The 23,123-nt window shown below is 40.3% G+C and overlaps 1 protein-coding gene across 3 annotated transcripts in view; it reads left to right on the top strand.

Moving 5' to 3' along the window:
• USP24 (ubiquitin specific peptidase 24) overlaps positions 1-23,123 on the top strand; it is a 150,359-nt gene that overhangs the window by 101,044 nt on the left and 26,192 nt on the right. For all 3 annotated transcript variants that reach the window (XM_066376390.1, XM_066376389.1, XM_066376388.1), the window contains 14 exons: positions 1,740-1,884; positions 5,292-5,411; positions 6,046-6,171; positions 7,218-7,316; positions 9,781-9,863; positions 10,619-10,760; positions 10,984-11,103; positions 11,542-11,762; positions 12,123-12,247; positions 13,257-13,398; positions 14,239-14,389; positions 15,795-15,890; positions 17,848-17,951; positions 19,461-19,574. In XM_066376390.1, the coding sequence (XP_066232487.1) occupies positions 1,740-1,884; positions 5,292-5,411; positions 6,046-6,171; positions 7,218-7,316; positions 9,781-9,863; positions 10,619-10,760; positions 10,984-11,103; positions 11,542-11,762; positions 12,123-12,247; positions 13,257-13,398; positions 14,239-14,389; positions 15,795-15,890; positions 17,848-17,951; positions 19,461-19,574 (1,788 nt within the window). The remainder of the gene's footprint in view (positions 1-1,739; positions 1,885-5,291; positions 5,412-6,045; positions 6,172-7,217; positions 7,317-9,780; positions 9,864-10,618; positions 10,761-10,983; positions 11,104-11,541; positions 11,763-12,122; positions 12,248-13,256; positions 13,399-14,238; positions 14,390-15,794; positions 15,891-17,847; positions 17,952-19,460; positions 19,575-23,123) is intronic.

Here is a 23,123-nt window from a genome sequence, read left to right as displayed (position 1 = left end):
TGTGATTTGCTGAGTATTGACTGTGTCCTGATAATTAAAACTGTTAGTGATTGATTGCAGTGGTAATTTTAGAATCAAATTTTGTATTGTTTCTATGGGTAGAAATTTGGAAGATCTTTTTGTAAAGTTGACCTTACTTGGGTAATGTTTACTCTTACAGATAAGAAGTTATTTGCTCTGAATCAATTAAATTACTTTGTCTTTTCTCATGAAAACCAGAGTTAATTGAGTAATCCTGAGGAAATTGAGGATTTGGTATTTAACCAGTGGAAAAAAAAATTCCCACATAATGTTAGCGATTAATGAAATGGGCAAGGTATAATAAGCAATATATTGTGGACCCTTGAGAGGAAATTTATATATTAATATTCTTTATTTAGAGATTCCCTTATTAGCAAGTCTGTTTTAGGTAATAAACCTTCTTTAGAACCCTTGGGGAGTCCTTCAGGCTGTGACTGCAATCCTTACCCCTGCCCCAGTCTTGCTCCAAAAGATTTGGTTCTAGCTCCATGGGAGTCTTTTATTAAAGCAGTAGAAATACATGAGTATATCAGCTTTTAGTGAACAGAGAAAATAATCTTCAGTTTTTCTGAAATTTTTACTCATGATGCCTTCCCTTTATGTTTTATTATAAGTAAAACTTCCATCCACAGGAGTGGTTTTTATCATAACAGTGCCTTGTATAGAAAAGAAAACGTTTTGTTTCATGTCTTCCCAGCCCACGGAACATTGTCCATTTATCACAATGACTCCCAGCCTTTCCCACCTAAACCCTAAACCCTAAAGCCAGAAAGAGATTTAAAATACACAGAATTTCTTTTCACAAGTAATGTTATTCTTATATCACACTAACAACAAAAGAACCTCTTAATATTTAGCCTGTGCATGTGGTACCTCCTATTCATTCTTCACCTGTCCTTTGCAACCCAGAAGTCCATGGCCATGGTCCTCACTGCCTGGCACAGTGCTGATCTGAGAGCCTCAGAGCCCCTTCTTGAGCAGATCTTCTGCACTCCATAAGTGTTTCTTGCAGAGGTTGCATGTCCTCTTTTCTGTATATCCTTCCTAACCTGTGATCTCAGTATTGCAAGGTTGGCATAGGTGACTGTGAGAAATTACTGTTTAACCCCAAAATTATTTCCATTAAAGGTGAGCAGTTTAAATAAATTGATTACAGAAACTATTTATTTATGTCTCCATTTTTCTCAGCAAATTGGAAAGTTGATTAGTGTCCTTAAAGACTGTTTTATCTGTGGGCACATATAAAATGTTTATGAACATCTATCTGATTTGTACAGCTTTCTTTTTCTGCCATGTAGATACTTGAATTTCCAGCTGATATCTACAAAAACCTTTCCTGCTGCCTACTTTAACTGAAAAATAGTTATTCCTATGTTGTGGTTTTGGTAAAATTCTCAGACTTTTTATCCTCCTTTTTTTTTTTTTTTAATCCATTCTACAGAGAAGAGTACTCTGGAATCATAAGTGAAAGATTTTGCTAATTTATCATCAGGCCAAGAAGATATTTAGCTGTAAACATATTCATCCCTCCAATATTCATGGCCTCCTCCTGTGTTCAGCACTGCCCACTAAAATTACTTGAGTTCTGCCAGCAGACCTGACTTAACCTGTTTGGGGAATTGCAGCTCTGATACTTTCATTTCAGAAGTTGATTTAGATTAATGAGCAATTTAAGTAGATTGTTTATTGTTGAATTGACTTGTGTCTTTTGTTTTTAGGTGTAGTACAGTGAATAGCCGATTGGCAGCCTATGAAGTCCTTGTAATGTTGGCTGATAGCTCACCTTCAAATCTTCAAATTATTGCAAAAGAACTGCTTTCTATGCATCACCAACCGGACCCTGCTCTTACCAAGGAATTTGATGTATGTTTTCTAGACCGAGATGTACTTAATTTTTTTAGGATGGTCTCATAAACATAGAATTTTTAAAACTATGTTTTCATTTTTCTAATCACAAAGAAAGTCAGTATTTGCTTATAGACTCAAATCATCTATAATCTATATTATTAAATGGTACCTTTTTTGGATTGATTGATTTTAGAGACACAGAGAGCAGAAGGAAAGGAGAAAGAGAGAGAAGCATTTATTTGTTGTTCCGCTTAGTTGTGCATTTATTGTTTGCTTCCTGTATGTACCCTAAGAGGAGATTGAACCTACAACATTGGTGATTCAGAGTGATGCTTTAACTGACTGAGCTAACCAGCCAAGACCTAAATGGTACCTTTTTAATTAATTAAAGAAGATACATTTTCAAGTCAGTTGATAATTATTCTCAGTAAAAAGTAGCATTTCAACCTATATTTTTGAGTAAGTTATTGCTTGGCCAGGCACTAGAAATAAAAACTCAGACATTGGCTCTGTCACACTATAGTCTATGTTTAGTTCAATTCAGCTGAGATTTATTGAGTTTACTATGTGCCAAGAGGTGTGTTGGGCTTTTGGAGCTCAAAAATGAAGATTGAGCCTGACCAGGCGGTGGCGCAGTGGATAGAGCGTCATCGAACTGGGATGCCGAGGACCCAGGTTCAAGACTCCGAGGTCACCGGCATGAGCGCGGGCTCATCTGGCTTGAGCAAAAAGCTCACCAGCTTGGACCCAAGGTCACTGGCTCGAGCAAGGGGTTACTCGGTCTGCTGAAGGCCCACAGTCAAGGCACATATGAGAAGGCAATCAATGAACAACTAAGGTGTCGCACCACGCAATGAAAAACTAATGATTGATGCTTCTCATCTCTCCATTCCTGTCTGTCTGCCCTGTCTATCCTTCTCTCTGACTGTTTCTCTGTCTCTATAAAAAAACAAAAAAACAAACAAAAATGAAGATTGATCTCAGCCGTCAAGGTCAGTGTATAATGAAAGAGACAGACCCATAAGCAGACAATTTCAATATAATATGTTAAATTTGAAAATAGAGTACATCTGGAATGCTTCACTAACAGAGAGGCACTTCACCACCAATGGTAGTGTCTTAGAAGGGTCCTTAGAGAAACTGAAATTTAAATAGAGCCTTCAAAACTAGTGAGCCAAGCCTAACTGGTGGTGGCGCAGTAGATAGAACATCAACCTGGGACACTGAGGTCCTAGGTTTGAAACCCTAAAGTTACCTGCTTGAGTGCAGGCTCACCAGCTTGAGCACAGGATTGCTGGCTTGAGCGTAGGATCATCGACATGATCCCATGGTCGGTAGCTTGAGGGCAAAGTTCGCTGACTTGAAGCCCAAGGTCTCTGGTTTGAGCAAGGAGTCACTGGCTTGGCTGGAGCCCCCAGCCAAGACACATATCAGAAAGCGATTAATAAACAACTAAAATGATGCAACTGCGAGTTGATGCTTCTCATCTCTCTCCCTCTCCCTCTCCCTCTCCCCTTTTTCTCTTCCCTTTCCCCCTACCCCCGTCTCTCTCACTAAGAAAAAATAGTGAGCCAGTTGAAGCAAGGTGGCAGGGTCAATTACAGAATTGTGGGCAAAGCTGTGGAGCTATGAAGCAGCATAGTATATGTTGGCATCTGCAAGAGGAATGTGAGTTGCAGGTGCACTGAGATACCGGGCCAGGAGTAGGAGGACGCCTTTAACGCTGCCTTTATCATCTCTAACATCATAGTCATTTGAGCTGAGTATTATGAATATACAGGTTAGGCAGGAAAGGAAGTGGGGACAGATGTTCTAAATAGAGGAAATAGCGCTTGCAAAGTGAAATGTGAGTACATAAATTGGGAACTGTTTTGGTATCAAAATGTTTAGTTTATAATGCTTATTTCATGCTGTGCTTTAGTTGTACATGCATTTATTTGATCAGATTAAAATGAAAGTATTTTTTTTCATGTCAGGACTTATATCAACATAATGAAGAAAATATTTGTTTTATATACTTATATTTTTGCACTGTTATAAACCAGTTTTCCTTATTGTGTAACATTTTTTTTTAATCTATGCTTTGGACTACAAATAAATTACAGTGGTAATTAAATGCAGAGGTCATCTTACTCTAAGTGTATGTTGAATGTTAATGAAACCTATATACTACCTTCCTTTCCATCCAAAAGATCAGCAGGGTCTTGTCAGTCGATTAGTTATTATGTGGGTACTTGATATATATAGATAACATGATTCTCGTCATGGCATTAGAATTGAGATTCTGTTGTAAAAGCATTTTAGAGTGTGTCGTTACAATATCCTTTTCTACTTGGAGAAGTGCCATATTGAACTGTATCCAAGATGCCTTTTCTTGATTATTTCTACCTAGAAAAGCACTGTACTGGAATCTGCTTTGTTACAAAACATTTTTTTTCCCTTCTTTTTCCAAGTGAGAGGAGGGGAGATAGATAGACTCCCACATGCATCCATGTGGATCCCAACCACAATCCACCCAGCAACCCCCGTCTGGGGCCGATGCTCTGCCCATCTGGGGCCATGCTCACAACTGAGCTGTTTTTAGCTCCTGAGGCAGAAGCTCCACAAAGCCATCCTCAGTGCCCATGGCTGATGTGCTTGAACTGATCGAGCATGGCTGCGCGAGAAGAAGACAGAAAGAGAGAGAAGGGGGAAGGCGAGGGTGGAGAAGCAGATGGGCACCTCTCCTATGTGCCCTGACTAGGAATCGAACCTGGGAATCCACATGCCAGGTCGATGCTCTACTACTGAGCAAACCGGCCAGGGCCAACTTCGTTACAAAACATCTTTAAGTAAAATGCTAAGGCATTTATTTATTTCATTGTGTGTTCATTAGAGGAAGTTCAGTAGAAGAATGTTATCTTCTTAAAAAGGAAGAGAAGGAATATGTGCCCTCTTTGACCATCTAGACTGGTTAGGATTCTTCACAGTAAACACTTCATAGAATCCTATTCCTTTTTTTTTTTTTCAGAGCACCACTTCAATTTGTAAATATGTATTAGTATATTTACTTCATTAATGCCTGTCTGCCCTACTAGCTTTGAGCTCCTTTGAGATCAGGACCAAGTACATCTGTGCTCTCTCATATTCTGGCACAGTTTCTGGCACAAAACTTAATATTTGTTGAACGATGATTGACTTCATAATGGATAAAAAAATACACAGTTATATGCTTTGTTTTATGAACTAAAAAGAAACATTGAGATAGTAGTATAAGATAATTGTGTTAGCATCTGCAGAAGAAGCATGACTCACAGCACACCGGGTGGATAAACCTAAGTGTATCTCTGTTCCCCCTTAGACATCTCATGTTGCTATGAGTAAGTGTGCTGGGGCAGGGACACTGATTCTCTTCTCCTGTTTCTTTTTCCTGTCTTTCCTAGTACCTGCCCCCAGTGGACAGCAGGTCCAGTGCAGGGTTTGTGGGGCTGAGGAACGGTGGTGCTACGTGTTACATGAATGCAGTCTTCCAGCAGCTGTACATGCAGCCCGGTCTCCCTGAGGTGACGTCTTTTCTCTTGGCTGTGATAAATAATGTGTTCATTGCCTTTAAGTTGCTCCATATTCGCATGGTGCATTTTGAAGTTTACTAAAATTAGACATGCTTAGGGATTCTTTGGTGGCTTATGAAATAGTCTAGACAACATGTTGCTTATAGTCATATTTTTATACATCTGCTGAGGTAATATGTTGCCTGACAGATGGATTTGACCTAATGTGATTTTTGAACCCTAAGTTATTCTCACATTCTATTCCATAAAATTGTTAACAGTTTTAGATTTTAGAAATATTTAGGCTCTATCATTAGTACTTTGAAATAGTATACTGTAGCTTGTGATGTAGTAGTAAATACTTTTGAGAGTACTATATTCTGTGTTTGTGTCACACTTATTTCTTGTAGAAATCCTAGTATTTCTAGTTCCAGTTTTTCATAATCTGACAGAGGCTCAAAGACATGATTTGTTCATGGTCAGACGAGCTAGAAAGTATTGATCCTAAACATATGCAGAGTCACAGCCACATGCAAACACACATAGCATTCTTAACAGAACAGTGCGTGTACTCACACAGACATAAGTCAAGGTTTTCTGTAAAGCAGTTAAATATTTCTAATGTAATACTTTTGTTTCTGTCCAGGCCTTACTTTCAGTGGATGATGACACAGACAATCCAGATGATAGTGTATTCTACCAAGTGCAGTCTCTCTTTGGGCATTTAATGGAAAGCAAACTGCAGTATTACGTACCTGAGAACTTTTGGAAGGTATTTCACCAGTAACTCTTTTCTTTGTTGGTTTTTGTTTTGTTTTTATTGAATTTATTGGGGTGACATTGATTGATAAAATTATATAAGTTTCAGGTATATAATTCCTTAATACATCATCTGTAAATTGTATTGTGTGTTCACTACCCCAAGTCAAGTCTCCTTCCATCCCTATTTATCTACCCTTTACCCTCTCGTCCCTCCCCCACCTCCCTTTCCCTCTGGTCACCTAATACCTGTCAGAAGGGCTATCGTCAGTAAATCAGCAAACAACATGGGTTGGAGATAATTTGAAGAAAAGAGAACCCTTGTGCACTGCTGGTGGGAATGCACACTGGTGCAGCCACTGCGGAAAGCAGTATAGAGTTACCTCAACAAACAAACTCACCAGTAACTCTTTAGATTTAAAGATGTTAGTTATTTGGAGTTTGGCTACATTCTTTCTCTAGTGATAATTGTCTCTTGTTATTGACTGTAGACTAATCCTGTTGCCAAGAACCTGTAAAATAATTGTCTATTCTATTTTTGAAATTGGTCCTTGATTTCAAATGATTAGAATGATTAGAGTAGTCATTTGTACTTTCCTAGGGATTTGCTAGGAAGTATCCAAACTATTTTGGATATTTTTCATGATTCTTATTTTAACTGTTTGAAATATTTGTTCAAATCATTCCTCAGAACCTATGCCAATTTCACTGATGCTTCTAAATAAAGAACATTCTTTCTTTTTTTTTTAACATTTCTTTACTGTGTTTCACAGGACGAGTAACTTGTACTTTTCTCCAAAGGTTGGTTAGTTTCTAAGAGAAAAACTCTGCTCCAAGGCCTTCGATCTCACCCTTACGGTTTCATAGATTTGTTATGATCACAGAGGGACCAGAGAAAAGCGTAGGTGGCTGAACACAGTCTTATCTCACTTCAGTAAAAACTTCTGTATCCTAACAGTGAACTTAGTTTTTAGAAGAACTAAGTGCTCTTTTACATTTTTTTATACCATATTCAGAAATTTCTACTTTTCCTTTAGTGACATTTAATTCTTGTTGTAGATTTTCAAGATGTGGAACAAAGAACTTTATGTGAGAGAACAGCAGGATGCATATGAGTTCTTCACTAGCCTCATTGATCAGATGGACGAATATCTTAAGGTAAAAAATGTTTCACCTGACCAGGCAGTGGCACAGTTGGTAGAGCGTCGGACTGGGATGCAGAGGACCCAGGTTCGAAACCCGGAGGTCGCCAGCCTGAGTGTGGGCTCATCTGGTTTGAGCAAAAGCTCACCAGCTTGGACCCAAGGTCGCTGGCTCGAGTAAGGGGTTGCTCGGTCTGCTGAAGGCCCACAGTCAAGGCACATAATGAGAAAGCAATCAATGAACAACTAAGGTGTTGCAATGCGCAACAAAAAACTAATGATTGATACTTCTCATCTCTCCATTCCTGTCTGTCCCTGTATATCCATCTCTGACTCTCTCTCTCTCTCTCTCTCTCTCTCTCTGTTAAAAAAGAAAAAGTTTCATTTTCTCACTAACCCCCTAAAACTCTAGTGTAAGAACCTTGGTTTAGGATTTTAGGATTTGGGACTACTTTGAAACTGACAAATCAGAAATCGATCATCTTGATACCATAACTATAGATCATTTCTTCTGGATTTGAACATCAAAGCATACACAGGTCACTAAAGTTATAGATTTCTCCTTTTTTTTTTTTTTTGTATTTTTCTGAAGCTAGAAACCGGGAGAGACAGTCAGACAGACTCCCACATGCGCCCGACTGGGATCCACCTGGCATGCCCACCAGGGGGCGATGCTCTGCCCACCAGGGGTCGATGCTCTGCCCCTCTGGGGCGTCGCTCTGCCACGACCAGAGCCACTTTAGCACCTGGGGCAGAGGCCAAGGAGCCATCCCCAGTGCCCGGGCCATCTTTGCTCCAGTGGAGCCTTGGCTGCGGGAGGGGAAGAGAGAGACAGAGAGGAAGTAGAGGGGGAGGGGTGGAGAAGCAGATGGGTGCTTCTCCTGTGTGCCCTGGCCGGGAATCGAACCCGGGACTTCTACACGCCAGGCCGACGCTCTACCACTGAGCCAACCGGCCAGGGCCTAGATTTCTTCTTAATTCATCTAACACTTGATAAAGTATATACTTTTCAGAATGTACTCCATAGTAATAATCATTGGTATCTGCGTACTCTTACTTGTATGCATTGAGGTTCCCTTGGCCTCAGAGAAAGAAGTGCTATATAAGCACTGGTTAACTGTGGGCCCCATACAGAGCTGTCTTGCTTTGGCAAAGGGAACAAAAAGACTAGATTAAAAGTTGTATGTGGTGATATTTAAACCCGAAGCTTTCTACCTTGCCCCAGTAAAACATGTGCCCAAATACTGCCTTCTAAGTTCCAGGCAGCTTCCCATCACTGTCAAAATGTGCCTCTCTTCTCATAGGTTGGCACAATTTATCTTTTTTTTTTTTTTTTTTTTTTTTTTTTGCAAGAGACAGACAGACAGAAAGGAAGAAATGAGAAACATTAATTCATAGGGCTATCACTTTAGTTCATTGATTGCTTCTCATGCATGCCTTGACCAGGGGCTCAAGCCAAGCCAGTGACACCTTGCTCAAGCCAGCAACCATGGAATCATACAGATGATCCCACGCTCAAGCCAGCGAGCCCATGCTCAAGTTGGTGAACCTGCACTTAAACTGGGTGAGCCAGTGCTCAAGCTGGTGACCTTAGGGTTTTGAACCTGGGACCTCAGCATCCTAGGTCAATGCTCTATCACTGTGCTACCACTAGACAGGCTGTCTAAGTCATTTTACAAAATAACTTAAAATTTATAGCATTCTATTTGCAAGAAAAAAGAAGAGATTGTGGAGAGTCACTGCTAACTTGGTAATTGTGGTGTGGGGGGGAGGATTCAGTCATCATGGAAAATGTTGTCCTTACTGTCAGCTCCCACTGACCCTCTCCTCTCCCTTTCTGAGTGCTGGCATTACTCTGACAGTGGGTCTGGGGGGTTATAATCCTTTATTAGCTCCCAGATTAAACTACCAAGATGGTTTGTTTTATTTTGGGATTAAATTGACATCTGTGCTGTATTTTAGTTACATCTAAATAAAGTTCTATATAGCCTGACCAGGTGGTGGCACAGTGGATAGAGTGTCAGAATGGGACACAGAGGATCCTGATTAGAAACCTCGAGGTCGCAGGTTTGAGCACAGGTTCATCCGGCTTGAGCTCAGGTTTACCAGCTTGAGCGCAGGGTCACTGGCTTGAGCATGGGATCATGGACATGACCCCATGTTGGTTGGTTGAGCCCAAAGGTCACTGGCTTGAACAATTGTTCACTCGCTCTGCTATAGTCCCCCAGTCAAGGCACATATGAGAAAGCAATCAATGAACAACTAAGGAGCTGCAACAAAGAATTGATGCTTCTCATCTCTCCCTTCCTGTCTGTCTGTCCCTGTCTGTCCTTCTCTCTGTCCCAAAAATAATAATAAAAATAAATAAATAAAATTAAATTCTATATAAACATTCTGTATATACATTCTATACAGTATATTCAATTCTATATAAACATTCTAGGTGTATCAACTATAATTTTAACTTTTTATTCCAACAGAAAATGGGGAGAGACCAAATTTTTAAGAATACTTTTCAGGGCATCTATTCTGATCAAAAGATCTGCAAAGACTGTCCTCACAGGTTAGTAAAGAAATCATTAACATTTTTAAAAATGATATTATTAATTGACTTTTCTACTAGGTATTGAATTTTGCATTTGTTGAGAGACTTGAATATACCTCTCTTAGTGGAGCTGTGTGTATTGAATTAAATTTTTTTCAATTTCTAAAATTTCTTTGTTGAAATTCATAATTTTAAGCAATTCTGAATTGTTAAAAACTGTTATTTTTATTTGATAGTGTACTTTTTAAAGGATAAAGATAGTTATTACTAGCCCTGGCTGGTTGGCTCAGTGGTAGAGTGTCGGCCCAGTGTGTGGAAGTCCCGGGTTCAATTCTCAGCCAGGGCACATAGGAGAAGTGCCCATCAGCTTCTCCACCCAACCTCCGCTCCTTTCTATCTCTCTCTTTCTTCCCCTCCCACACCCAAGGCTCCATTAGAGCAAATTTGGCCCTGGGCGCTGAGGATGGCTCCATGGCCTCCACCTCAGGTGCTAGAATGACTCCGGTTGTAACAGAGCAATGCCCCAGATGGGCAGAGCATCGCCCCCTAGTGGGCATGCTGGGTGGATCCCAGTTGGGCACATGCAGAGTCTGTCTCTCTGTCTCCTGCTTCTCACTTCAGAAAAAATACAAAAAAAAAAAAAAAAAAAAAAGATAGTTATTATTAATTTCACTGATTCTGAATGTAGTTGTTTGCATAATCTCAGGTGTTGTGATCATTTTAATATTTAAATTCTATTGTTGATCATGGTTTTTCTGTTATTTCCTAATTAGATATGAGCGAGAGGAAGCTTTCATGGCTCTCAATCTAGGAGTTACTTCTTGTCAGAGTTTGGAAATTTCTTTGGACCAGTTTGTTAGAGGAGAAGTTCTAGAGGGAAGTAATGCATATTACTGTGAAAAGTGTAAAGAAAAGGTATTTCATTTGCCCTTTTTATAAAACAATATGGACTTGTTATTCATGTACTTTGTGTTTTATGTGAGGTCAACTTTAAGCTCTTGTTGTTACTTCCATTAGATTGTGTCATCACTTGTGTTCACGCAGGTGGGAAAGGCCTATAGAAATCTATGACCTCTGTATTAATTACTTGGCTGTTTCATTTTCTCCAAGAAGATAATTGGGTTTTGCTTTTCTTTAGAGAATAACAGTCAAAAGGACCTGTATTAAATCTTTACCTAGTGTTCTGGTCATTCACCTAATGAGATTTGGATTTGACTGGGAGAGTGGACGCTCCATTAAATATGATGAACAAATACGGGTAACTTTTTCTTTTCCTGAAAGTTCTTACTATCTCACTCACTTTTTATCATTTTCTTTTAATATTTTCAAATTTCATTTAATGTGTGAAAGGCTCTGGTCTCCTCCTTCTGAGGAGTGTGCAGTCCTTTGTCTTTCGCAGTTGCTGCTAGTGGACCTGCATAGTCAGACCTGTAAACCTCTTGTCTGGAGGGCATCCTAATGTCAGCTGTGAGGTCAGATGCTTTTCCTTCATGCTCAAAGGAGGAAGCATCAAGTCCAGGATCACTTGTACTTCCCCAGACTTGTGAGCCATTCTGAGATTTTGTACTTGAATTGGAGAGATAGTCCTAATTTAAGTTAATAAGACACACATCCCTCTTCTTTGTGTCTGACTTAATTGGGTGTGGCAGTATATGATACTAATCAACATTAATATTCTCTTTTTGCTTTTAAATAGTTTCCCTGGATGTTAAACATGGAGCCTTACACAGTTTCAGGAATGGCTCGACAAGATTCATCTTCTGAAGTTGGTGAAAATGGACGAAGTATGGATCAGGGAGGTGGAGGGTCCCCACGAAAAAAAGTTGCCCTCACAGAAAACTATGAACTTGTTGGTGTCATTGTACACAGTGGACAGGCACATGCAGGCCACTACTATTCCTTCATTAAAGATAGGCGGTAAGGGGTTCTCCTCCCAAACCTTCTCGCCCTTTCCAGAGTCGCTCCCCTGCTCCCTGCATTCCCCGCACTCCCGTGGGTCCCCCTCACCACCTTCTCATCCACAGTTATTAATACAGTTCAAAGAAGATTTTGCATTATTCCTAAGTCTTATTTCATATTGGATTTTTTAAACACTGTAACTGTTTGTACCCCTTCAATTTGAAAAGTTGTTTTAGAAATTAGAATAACTCTTGCTATATTTTTAAGTATTTTTATATGGTAATTACCTACTATATTTGTAGAAAATACAAAGAGATAAATACTGAAAATGAGATGTTTGTATTTTATTGTGATGTTTATCTTATCTATTGGCCCTAGGGGTTGTGGAAAAGGAAAGTGGTATAAATTTAATGACACAGTTATAGAGGAATTTGACTTAAATGATGAGACACTGGAATATGAATGCTTTGGGGGAGAATATAGACCAAAAGTTTATGATCAAAGTAAGTATGTACAAATAGACATTTCATAAGTTTTATTGTTTTGAGTTAGAATTTTCTATCAAATTGGAAGCAGTTTTCTTTACATAAAAATAGATTTTACTCTTACATACCACTGCTCTAGCTGTGTGTATCCATGAACTCTTTGATAGCCACTGTGAAAATGTTCAAGGTGCTTACAAAAAAATTTTTTAATTTCTTACAACAGATTTTGGGGGACTTGGGGGAAGTATAAGTTAAACAGAAGAAATGAATATCAAAGAGAAACTAATGAAAGCAGAATTTTAATCTTAATAGTTTCAGAAGTAGTTATCCACTAAAATTTTCAGATTTCCTTTTCAGTTATGTAGAGGTATGATTAAGTAGAGAAGACATTTCTAGCATCTGTATTTTTAAAACCATACTTACTGTGCAATGTAGCAAAGGAATCTTTCCATAGACCCCACCCCCAGGAGAAAAAGTTAGAGGAAAAAATACATCACAAAATTCAGTCAGTATTTGCTATTTGAAGAAAAAACATTTTGCAGAGACATTAGCATTTCTGAAACCTGATTTTGAACTATACTGGGGGCATTTAAAATTTCAACCTATATTAGGTTCAGTGTTAGATTTTGATACTGTGTGAGTTAAATATATCATTGCCAAAATTTACCTAGATTTGGCTATTCTATACTGAAATTATTAAATGAGACCACTTATAATCCCATCCTGTGTCACAGAATTTACTTTTAAATGTTACTTGCCTTTTGATTAAATTTAGACTTGCCTGAGAATATTTACCTTCTCTCCATTATTCTGTCCCCATACAACCCCCTACTTCCTGCCCCTTTATGTCACCTTCTGAGTAATTTTAAGCAGTGCTCCAAAAATACACACATTTTCCTTACACTTCACATTTAACACATTTAGTAATCAGTTAACTTGCTGGATTTATGGATCCTTTATTTTAGATTGTCAAGACAAGAAAACGTTTTATTTACAAAGACTTCTTTCTTAATGTCTTGTTATAAAGCAAACCCATATACTGATGTTCGCCGAAGATACTGGAATGCCTACATGCTTTTCTACCAAAGGGTGTCTGATCAGAACTCCCCAGTGTTACCAAAGAAAAGCCGAGTCAGCGTAGTACGGCAGGAAGCTGAGGATCTATCTCTGTGAGTTTCCTTTCCTGTGTGCTTTGTTGTGTGATTTTAGTAGGTGATATTGTGATCTCTAGAGTGTACTGTTTGGTAATTAAATGCAGTTGACTAAGTAAGAGAGAAATTCTAAAAAGAAAATAAGTAAATTGCTCTACCCTTTTCTTCTTATTGCTATGTGGTCTGTTTCCTTGGCAAAAAGTTATTTTGTGAGGCTGGTTTGTTTTAAATGAGAGGGGCGGAGACAGACAGACAGACTCCCTCATATGACGTGGCTGGGATCTGCCCAGCAACCCAGTCTAGGGCCAATACTCGAATTAACCAAGCTATTTTTAGTGCCTAAGGCTGATGTGCTCAGACCAACTGAGCTTTCCTCAGCGCCTGGGGCCTACACTCGAACCAATCAAACCACTAGCTGCAGGAGGGGAAAAGAGAGAGAAGGGGAAGGGGTGGGGCAGAGAAGCACATGGTCACCTCTCTTTTGTGCCCTGACTGGTAATTGAACCGGGACGTACATATAGTGGGTCAACATTCTATTGATTGAGCCAACCTGCCAGGGCTGAGGAGTATTTTGTATTTAGGGGGAAAAAAAGCATATGATTTTTTTTATTCTAGAAGTGAAACTTTTTTCATCTCAGCATTTATTGAATACACTTTATGTTCAAAACATGGTAAGCACTATTTTAGCACTATTGGAAAGTTTTATCCTATTTTCTGTGAATTTAAATTTAAATTATTGAATTAGGCAAGTATACGATTTACTTTTAAGTCTAGTACAATGTTTATATAGGTTTGTCAGGTTATAGGAACTACTAAAACAATAGCCACTTATACAAGACAGTTTTCTGATTCTCTTAGATCAGCACCGTCTTCACCAGAAATTTCTCCTCAGTCATCTCCTCGGCCCCACAGGCCTAACAATGACAGGCTCTCTATTCTAACCAAGCTGGTTAAAAAAGGAGAGAAGAAGGGACTGTTTGTGGAAAAAATGCCTGTTCGAATATATCAGGTAAGACCTGTATAAAAAATTCTAAGGGGGAAAATTTAGATAGTGTCAAAAATCCATCTCACAGGTCCAGAAGTGCTCCAGCTGGCCGTCCTGTGGACTCAGTTGTACTTTTAGTGCCACATTTTCTTACCCACCCAGTGTCATGAATTTCTTACCCACCAGTGTCATGTCAAGTCACGAAGGGGATTACAGACTCCAGATTGGCCACACCATCACCATTTTCTGTGTGGCCATAGGATGCCAGAGATTAAGTAGAAGGTGTGGGAAGTAATGAAACATTGCTAAAATTAACTCACTGTATCTGGAGAGAAAAATAAGTTTATAACTTCTGGGTAAAACTAATATATTGATATTGATGACCATTAATTATTGAATACCTACTCTGTGCTATTACATGCTTCAAACAAATCCCTAATTTTTAATACACTTTTGTGAAATAGAAGATTTCCCATTTCTCAGTTGGAAAAAATTTGGCTCAGAAAAGGAAAAATGGCCAGCTAGAGTCTCAGAGACAGGATTAAAATTCAGAACCATCTAACTACCCATTACAGACTTTCTACACTAAGTAATCAGAGCTCAGTAGCTAGACCTGGGAATTTAAGAAAAATATGGAGTCTTTTAGTAAGAGAGGTTGAGAGAAAGATAAGCCATCTGAATCAGGAAAGCACAGAGTTAGTGGTTCTTGGGAAAACTGTCCCTTCCTATCCAAAATAATAGGTAGAATCCATTTATCCGTCACATGGTAGTTTTCCTAAATTTTCCAAAAGAATTTGATTTAATGAATAATAATTTACCTTTTTACAAATGTTTATATATTGAAATGCAGATTTTTCTCTCTCTTTTTTAAAAATTTCAAAGTTTGAGAGGAGAGTTTTTCCTGTGTAGATGATGATGTATTGAGTTACAAGAGAGTAGGGTTTTTTGTTTTGTTTTGTTTTGTTTTGTTTTCAAAGCTGGAAACGGGGAGAGACAGTCAGACAGACTCCCGCATGTGCCCGACCGGGATCCACCCAGCACGCCCACCAGGGGCGATGCTCTGCCCCTCCGGGGGGTCGCTCTGCCACGACCAGAGCCACTCTACACCTGGGGCAGAGGCCAAGGAGCCATCCCCAGCGCCTGGGCCATCTTTGCTCCAATGGTGCCTTGGCTGCGGGAGGGGAAGAGAGAGACAGAGAGGAAGGAGGGGGGGGTGGAGAAGCAAATGGGCGCTTCTCCTATGTGCCCTGCCGGGAATCGAACCCGGGTCCCCCACATGCCAGGCTGACGCTCTACCGCTGAGCCAACCAGCCAGGGCGAGAGAGTAGGGTTTTTATGAATCTTTTTTACTTAATATATCCCTGAAAATGTCTTCATGTTAAATATTGTACCCCATGTCTTTAAAATAATTGCTGATTTTCTTCTGTAGATGGTAAGAGATGAAAACCTCAAGTTTATGAAGAACAGAGATGTGTACAGTAGTGATTATTTCAGCTTTGTTTTGTCTTTAGCATCACTGAATGCTGTAAGTACTAGCTGGATTACTACTAAATCAGAATCATAATTAAACATCTTTCAACTAAAGTGTTCAGTGATTCATGCTCACTCTCAGTTGTTCGTCTGTAGTTGCAAAAAACAATTTCCACAAATGTGTAACTTACTGAGTGGTATTAAAATATAGGCAATATTCATAATATATGATGCAGATTGTGAATGAGAGTTTCCACATACCGGGGTCCTCGGGATATGACAGTCTCGACGTACGATGTTTTGAGTTTATGACATTCATTCCCATCAGAACTTTAAAAAAAAATTGAGACGTGAGTGTTTCGGCTTACACCATTAGCATCGTACTTACCATGTGGGCAAACGAGTTCGTTTGCGCGGTGGAAGAGTACACGGTAACATGGCAGAAGAGTGAGGGTTTTGGCGTCCTAAGTACGCTTACCTGGCCATTTTGGACTGTTAAAAGCACAGGTGTTACATTTGTGTTGCTTTGTCATTTTTTCTGTTACTACAGTACAGTATATTTAAGTTCTTTTCCTTTTTCTGTGTCTAAGTTGTGTTTTTATGTTCTAAATTATGATTTTACCATTGTGTTAGGTAAGTGATGAAGCTAGGGTGTGTTTCAACTTGCACCATAATTCAGGTTACATCACTCTTGTGGGAACAAAACTGTATCGTCACCCAAGGATCCCCTGCACTAGTTCTTTTAAGTGCTCTTGTTTAAATTTCATGATGACTCTATGAGTAGCCATGATGTGATATCAATGGATATTGGGTTTTGTGAGGATTAATTTTTCTTAATTTGTAATCAGATATTACCAGTACTCCCAAGTACTTCTCTTTCTTTTTTTTTATTTATTTATTTATTTTTTTTTTTTTCATTTTTCTGAAGCTAGAAACAGGGAGAGACAGTCAGACAGACTCCCGCATGCGCCCGACCGGGATCCACCCGGCACGCCCACCAGGGGCGACGCTCTGCCCACCAGGGGGCGATGCTCTGCCCATCCTGGGCGTCGCCATGTTGCGACCAGAGCCACTCTAGCGCCTGGGGCATAGGCCACAGAGCCATCCCCAGCACCCGGGCCATCTTTGCTCCAATGGAGCCTTGGCTGCGGGAGGGGAAGAGAGAGACAGAGAGGGAAAGCGCGGCGGAGGGGTGGAGAAGCAAATGGGCGCTTCTCCTGTGTGCCCTGGCCGGGAATCGAACCCGGGTCCTCCGCACGCTAGGCTGACGCTCTACCGCTGAGCCAACCGGCCAGGGCAGTACTTCTCTTTCTTAAGTACCATGATTACAATTTGCTAATAAGGGGAATATTTTCTTAGTCTATTGATAGACTACTTAACGTCTTATGTTCTAAAGACTATTTTGAGAGGGCTTCTTAAAAGAAATGAAGATGTCTTAACTTTTTGAAAGTTTTAACTGTAACATTTTTTATAATGAACTGGCTAGATTTTTCTTTGTGGTGTGTGTGTCTGTGTCTGTGTGTGTGTGTGTTTATGTGTATTTTTTCTGAAGTTAGAAGCAGGGAGGCAGGCATACTCCCACATACGCCCGACTGGGATCCACCCAGCATGCTCACCAGGGGGCAGTGCTCTGCCCATCTGGGGTATTGCTCCGTTGCAGCCGGAGCCATTCTAGCACCTGAGGTGGAGGCCATGGAGCTGTCCTCAGCGCCCGGGCCAACTTTGCTCCAATGAAGCCTTGGCTACAAGAGGGGAAGAGAGAGGTAGAGAGGAAGGAGAGGGGGAAGGGTGGAGAAACAAATGGGCACTTCTTCTATGTGCCCTAACCAGGAATCGAACCTGGGACTTCTACATGCCAGGCCAACACTCTACCGCTGAGCCAACTGGCCAGGGCCCGGCTAGATTTTTCTTAATTGAACTTTATCATTTGTATGATTATTTAGTTCATAATGATGTGTAATAGTCTATAAAACTTTGTAAAAAATATCCTCCCTTTTTTTTCTCCCTCTCAGACTAAATTAAAGCATCCATTCTATCCTTGCATGGCAAAGGTAAGCTTACAGCTTGCCGTTCAATTTCTTTTTCAAACTTATCTACGGACAAAGAAAAAACTCAGGTAAGAAGTGATATGTTTGATTGTTGTGGCAAAAAGCACTGATTGAGTCAGTGTTTTAAAACGGTTTTTTTAGGCATTTGGAAACTACCTAATATACTCAGATGATTAATGGCTCATATCTTCAAGGAATTTTTAATCCAGTCAGAAAGGTACATTAAACAGAGCAATAACTGTGATGCAAGGCATGAATGCTGTGCATCTTTGGAAACTGGATAGAATCATATCCAGATACGGGGATCAGGTTGGCTATAAAGACACTGATGTTCTCAGAGGATTTTGAAAGGCAAACAGAGAAACAGTTATTGTTCTAGGTGGAAGGGGAAACCTGAGTAACAAGACTTGCCCAAGGAACTGTGAGTGACTTAGTGGTTTACTCGTACATTTTAAGGAACTCATCTGAAGGGAGACAAAGTATTGGGTTTAGATGAGCTCACCGAGTGCCTGAGGGGAGCGTGGGCTTTGTTCAGTGGGAGATTGGGGAGGATTTGGGGGCAGGCTCAGTGGGTTCAGAATGATGCCCTAGAAACTCTTGACTTTGATTGCATGTGAGTCATCATTGTTTTTCATCTTTAGTACCTGATAAGGTGCTTGACACATTATAGGCTCTGGGTAAATCGTTCTGTGAGTGAGGAGAGATTGAAGAGTAGTGTGGCTTAGTTCGTGGGATACATCTGGAGCAGGAAGGGGAGGCTCAGGTTGAGGAGACCCGTTAACAAAAGATGCGGAGGTTCTCAGTCATTTCCCACTCCAGCACCGTGAATTTCTCTAAGTGTAGAGAGGTTTTTCAAAAGATTTTGCAATCTAGAGACTCTTGAGAGAATAACAAACACGATGACATTTCATTTTTATGTGTAGTAATCCAAGATATATTTAATGATAACAGTTTATTATTTGATTGAAAAGAAATAATGTTTCTTGTAAATGTCTGGCATAGGCTTGACTAAGGAAATTTATTTGGTTACTTTTATTTGTGAAATTTGCTCAAGCAGACTACACATTGCGCACTATTTCCATTTTGCTCATGTTTACTGTTTTGGGCCTTGAGGGACAGGAGAGGGGTGCTGTTGAGTCATAGAAGGTATAGTCATTACACCCACCTTTTTTTCTGTCCAAATATTTTTAATTCCATAAATAGGATATTTAATATTATAATAATATAATATAAAAATATAGAAAGTAAGCATTTTGTGAATGTCAATTAATTAAGCAAAACAAAATGTTCTGGGGGTTTTTTCCAAGTGAAGTTTTTTGAAGAAGATGCAGATAGCTTCTTCGCACCGTTTTTTCCTTTTGGTAGTAGGGGGATGGGTCACACACCGCAGGAACAGAGAATGCAAAGCTCTGGCTTCTGGGATGCATAGAACCATGTTACTTAGCAGTCACTGAGTATGTCACTTATCTTCTACCCCCCCCTCCCCCCCCAAATAAAATATTTTAAATGAAGTGGCTCTCCATACGGTTATTTGCTGGAGCTGTACTCCTAACATTACTTTCTTTGCTTTTTTAAAGGGTTGACACTGAAGAATGGATTGCCACTATTGAAGCATTACTTTCAAAAAGTTTTGATGCTTGTCAGTGGCTGGTGGATTATTTTATTAGTTCTGAAGGACGAGAATTGATAAAGTAAGTTTCAAGATTTTAAATTAAAATAAATTTGTGTTTCTTCCAGTGAGTTAGAGCTAAGTTTCTTGTAGCTCTTTTTATTTCAACTTGAGATTATTTTTCTGATTGGAATCAATTTTAAACTGTCTTCAATGATAAAGCAGTGAGGAAATTATTCAGGTAACTTCACAGTCATTTTTTACTTTTCTTTTTTTTTTTTTTTTTTTTTTTTTTTAATTTTTCAGAAGCTGGAAACAGGGAGAGACAGCCAGCCAGACTCCCGCATGCGCCCGACCGGGATCCACCCGGCACGCCCACCAGGGGTGACGCTCTGCCCACCAGGGGGCGATGCTCTGCCCATCCTGGGCGTCGCCATATTGCGACCAGAGCCACTCTAGCGCCTGGGGCAGAGGCCACAGAGCCATCCCCAGCGCCCGGGCCATCTTTGCTCCAATGGAGCCTCGGCCGCGGGAGGGGAAGAGAGAGACAGAGAGGAAAGCGCGGCGGAGGGGTGGAGAAGCAAATGGGCGCTTCTCCTGTGTGCCCTGGCCGGGAATCGAACCCGGGTCCTCCGCACGCTAGGCCGATGCTCTACCGCTGAGCCAACCGGCCAGGGCCAGTCATTTTTTTCAAAACCATCTCTGTTGAACTAGACACAAACAGGGTGTCAGAGGACGCAGAGAGCCTGTGTGCGGATGGCCAGGTGCTCACAGGCAGCCATGTCCTAGCTCCCTGCTGTGACTTGGGGATCCGGCATACAAGCCCCTTCCCGCAGGGACTCAAGGTCTGTTGCAGCTTAGACAGAGAGTTGATCGAAACTCTTGGTCTCATATCCCCTTCATCTCTAGGTCTGTGCTTCAGACATTTGTTTATTTGCCTGCTCAATATCTCCACCTCTCCTTCCACCCATCTGCCCCATACAGAAACAAAAGTTATTTTTAAAGCAAATTAGATCACATTACTTTTTTACTTTAAAAAATTTTAGCCTGACCTGTGGTGGCACAGTGAATGGAGCATCGACCTAGAATGCTGAGGTCGCTGCTTTGAAACCCCAGGCTTGCCCAGTCAAGAGAAGCAACTACTACGAGTTGATGCTTTCTGCTCCTTCCCCCACCTTTCTTTCTCTCTATCCTCTCTTTAAAAAATCAATAAATTAAATTTTTTTAAAAAAAATTAGTGGATTCCCATTGCACTCATGGTAAAACCCAAAGTTCTTAACCATGATCCACAAGGCCTTACTTGAACATAATCTGTCTTTCCTTCCAGGCTTCCGTCTTCCCACTTTCCTGCACGCTAAGCTGTTTTTCCTGCCTACAGACCCTTGAGCTTCATGTTCTCTCTTATCTGGAACATTCTCCCCTCTATCTTAAAAAGAAGGCACAGTTAGTGCCTTGTCTAAGGCTGCTTACTCTCAATCACCCAGTTTATAGGAGGTCTTTCCTGTTAATCTGCTCTGTTGTTTTACCTGTCTCCCTACTAAATTTCAGCTTCTTGAAGCAGAAGCTACATTTGTTTGGTTCCCTGTTCTGCACAGAGCCAGGCATATAGTAAGCGCTGAAATATTTGTACAGCAAGCATGCACACAGTTCATAAAGAAAGAATAAACATTCCTTTGAAGTGTTATATGCCTGTCTCTTTAGAGTTTGCTTTAGAGATAACCTTTCACCCAATTATTTAGTTTAATTCTAAAATATGTTCCCGTTAGGACTACTGAGTATTGGGTTAGGCAGTAGAATGTCATAGTATCGTCATCTGTTTAGAAGGAACATGGCAAAAATTTAGTTCTTCCCATTATATTCGAATAGCCTTACTTTTAAATATATCCAGAGAAACTCAGTAACTTCTTTCGTAGTATGTTTTTGTTTCTTAGAATACCTAATGGTAAAGAATCCCATGGAATTACCTAATTCAGACTTTTCCTGGTAGAGTTTATTACATTTTTTTAGAGTTTATTATATTTTGTCTTTCTTTATAAAGCCCAATTATTCTTTATCAATTGCTATGATTTTATATTTTTGAAGAATTGATTTTCTTCTTTCTCTAACTACTTTTTTTTTTCCAAGTGAGAGGAAGGGAGATAGGCAGACTCCCACATGCACCCCAACCAGGATCCACATGGCAACCCCATCTGGGGCCGATGTTCTGCCCATCTGGGACCATGCTCACAACTGAGCTATTTTTAGCATCTGAGGTGGAGGCTCCGTGGAGCCATCCTCAGTGCCTGGGGCCAATGTGCTCAAACCAATTGAGCCATGGCTGTGGAAGGAGAAGAGGGAGAGAAGGAGAGAAGGGGAAGGTCAAAAGGTGGAGAAGCAGATGGGTGCTTCTTCTGTATGGCCTGACTGGGAATCGAACCCAGGACATCCACATACCGGGCCGACACTCTCCCACTGGATCCAGATGCCAGGGCTCTTAATTTTTTATAAATTTTAAGATAACTTAGGTTATCATTGTTACAACTAAATAATAAATGTATACTGTACTAATATTTTATTCATCATAAATGTGATGAGGGTGTTGTCTCTCAGATCAGCCCTTTGGTGTCATTTTTTTTAGACAGTTCTTAAATGTAATTAAAATTTCAAAGAAAACTAAATTGGTAGTAAATACAGCTTGCAAATTGATCTAAAGAAATAAAAAAAATACTAACATGAATGGTACTTTTAAAAATCTTTGTTTTGGCCCTGGCCGGTTGGCCCAGTGGTAGAGCATCAGCCTGGTGTGCAGGAGTCCCAGGTTCGATTCCTGGCCAGGGCACATAGGAGAAGCGCCCATCTGCTTCTCTACCCCTCCCCTCTCTCTCTTCCCCTCCCGCAGCCAAGGCTCCATTGGAGCAAAGATGGCCCGGGTGCTGAGGATGGCTCTGTGGCCTCTGCCTCAGGTGCTATAATGGTCTTGTTGCAACAGAGCAATGCCCCAGATGGGCAGAGCATCGCCCCCTGGTGGGTGCATGTGGGAGTCTGTCTGACTGCCTCCCTGTTTCCAGCTTCGGAAAAATACACACAAAAAAAAATCTTTTTTTTTTTTTTTTTTGCCTGACCTGTGGTGGTGCAGTGGATAAAACATCGACCTGGAACACTGAGGTCACCGGTTCGAAACCCTGGGCTTGCCTGGTGAAGGCACATATGAGAGTTGATGCTTCCTGCTCCTCCCCCCACCTCCCTCTTTCCCTCTCTCTCTTTCCTCTCTGAAAAAAAAAAATTGAATAAATAAAGTCTTTTTTTAAAAAAAGGCAGAACTCAATTTAAAAAATAAAATAAAAATAAAAATCTTTTTTTATGGATATTTCTAAACATCCAAATACTGAACCCTCTCCTCTACCCATTCTCCAGCTCCAGTTGTCCATACTTGACAATCTTGTATGTCTGTCCTAACTCCCTCATACACACTCACATGTGTGCTTTTCTTTTTTCTAAAGTATTTTAAAGTAAATTTCAGTTATCACATAATTTCACTGGAAAATTTTCAGCATGTATCTCTAACAGGTAAAGTTAAATAATAATAACATAAGAACCATTGTCACGCTGAACAGAAATAATTCCTTCATATTCTTCACTACCCATTCCATCA

The sequence above is a fragment of the Saccopteryx leptura genome, chromosome 3 (genome assembly GCF_036850995.1).
Source record: "Saccopteryx leptura isolate mSacLep1 chromosome 3, mSacLep1_pri_phased_curated, whole genome shotgun sequence".
NCBI lineage: Eukaryota > Metazoa > Chordata > Mammalia > Chiroptera > Emballonuridae > Saccopteryx > Saccopteryx leptura.
The sequence above is the reverse complement of the archived record's forward strand: the minus strand, read 5'-3'. Positions and strand labels throughout refer to the sequence as shown.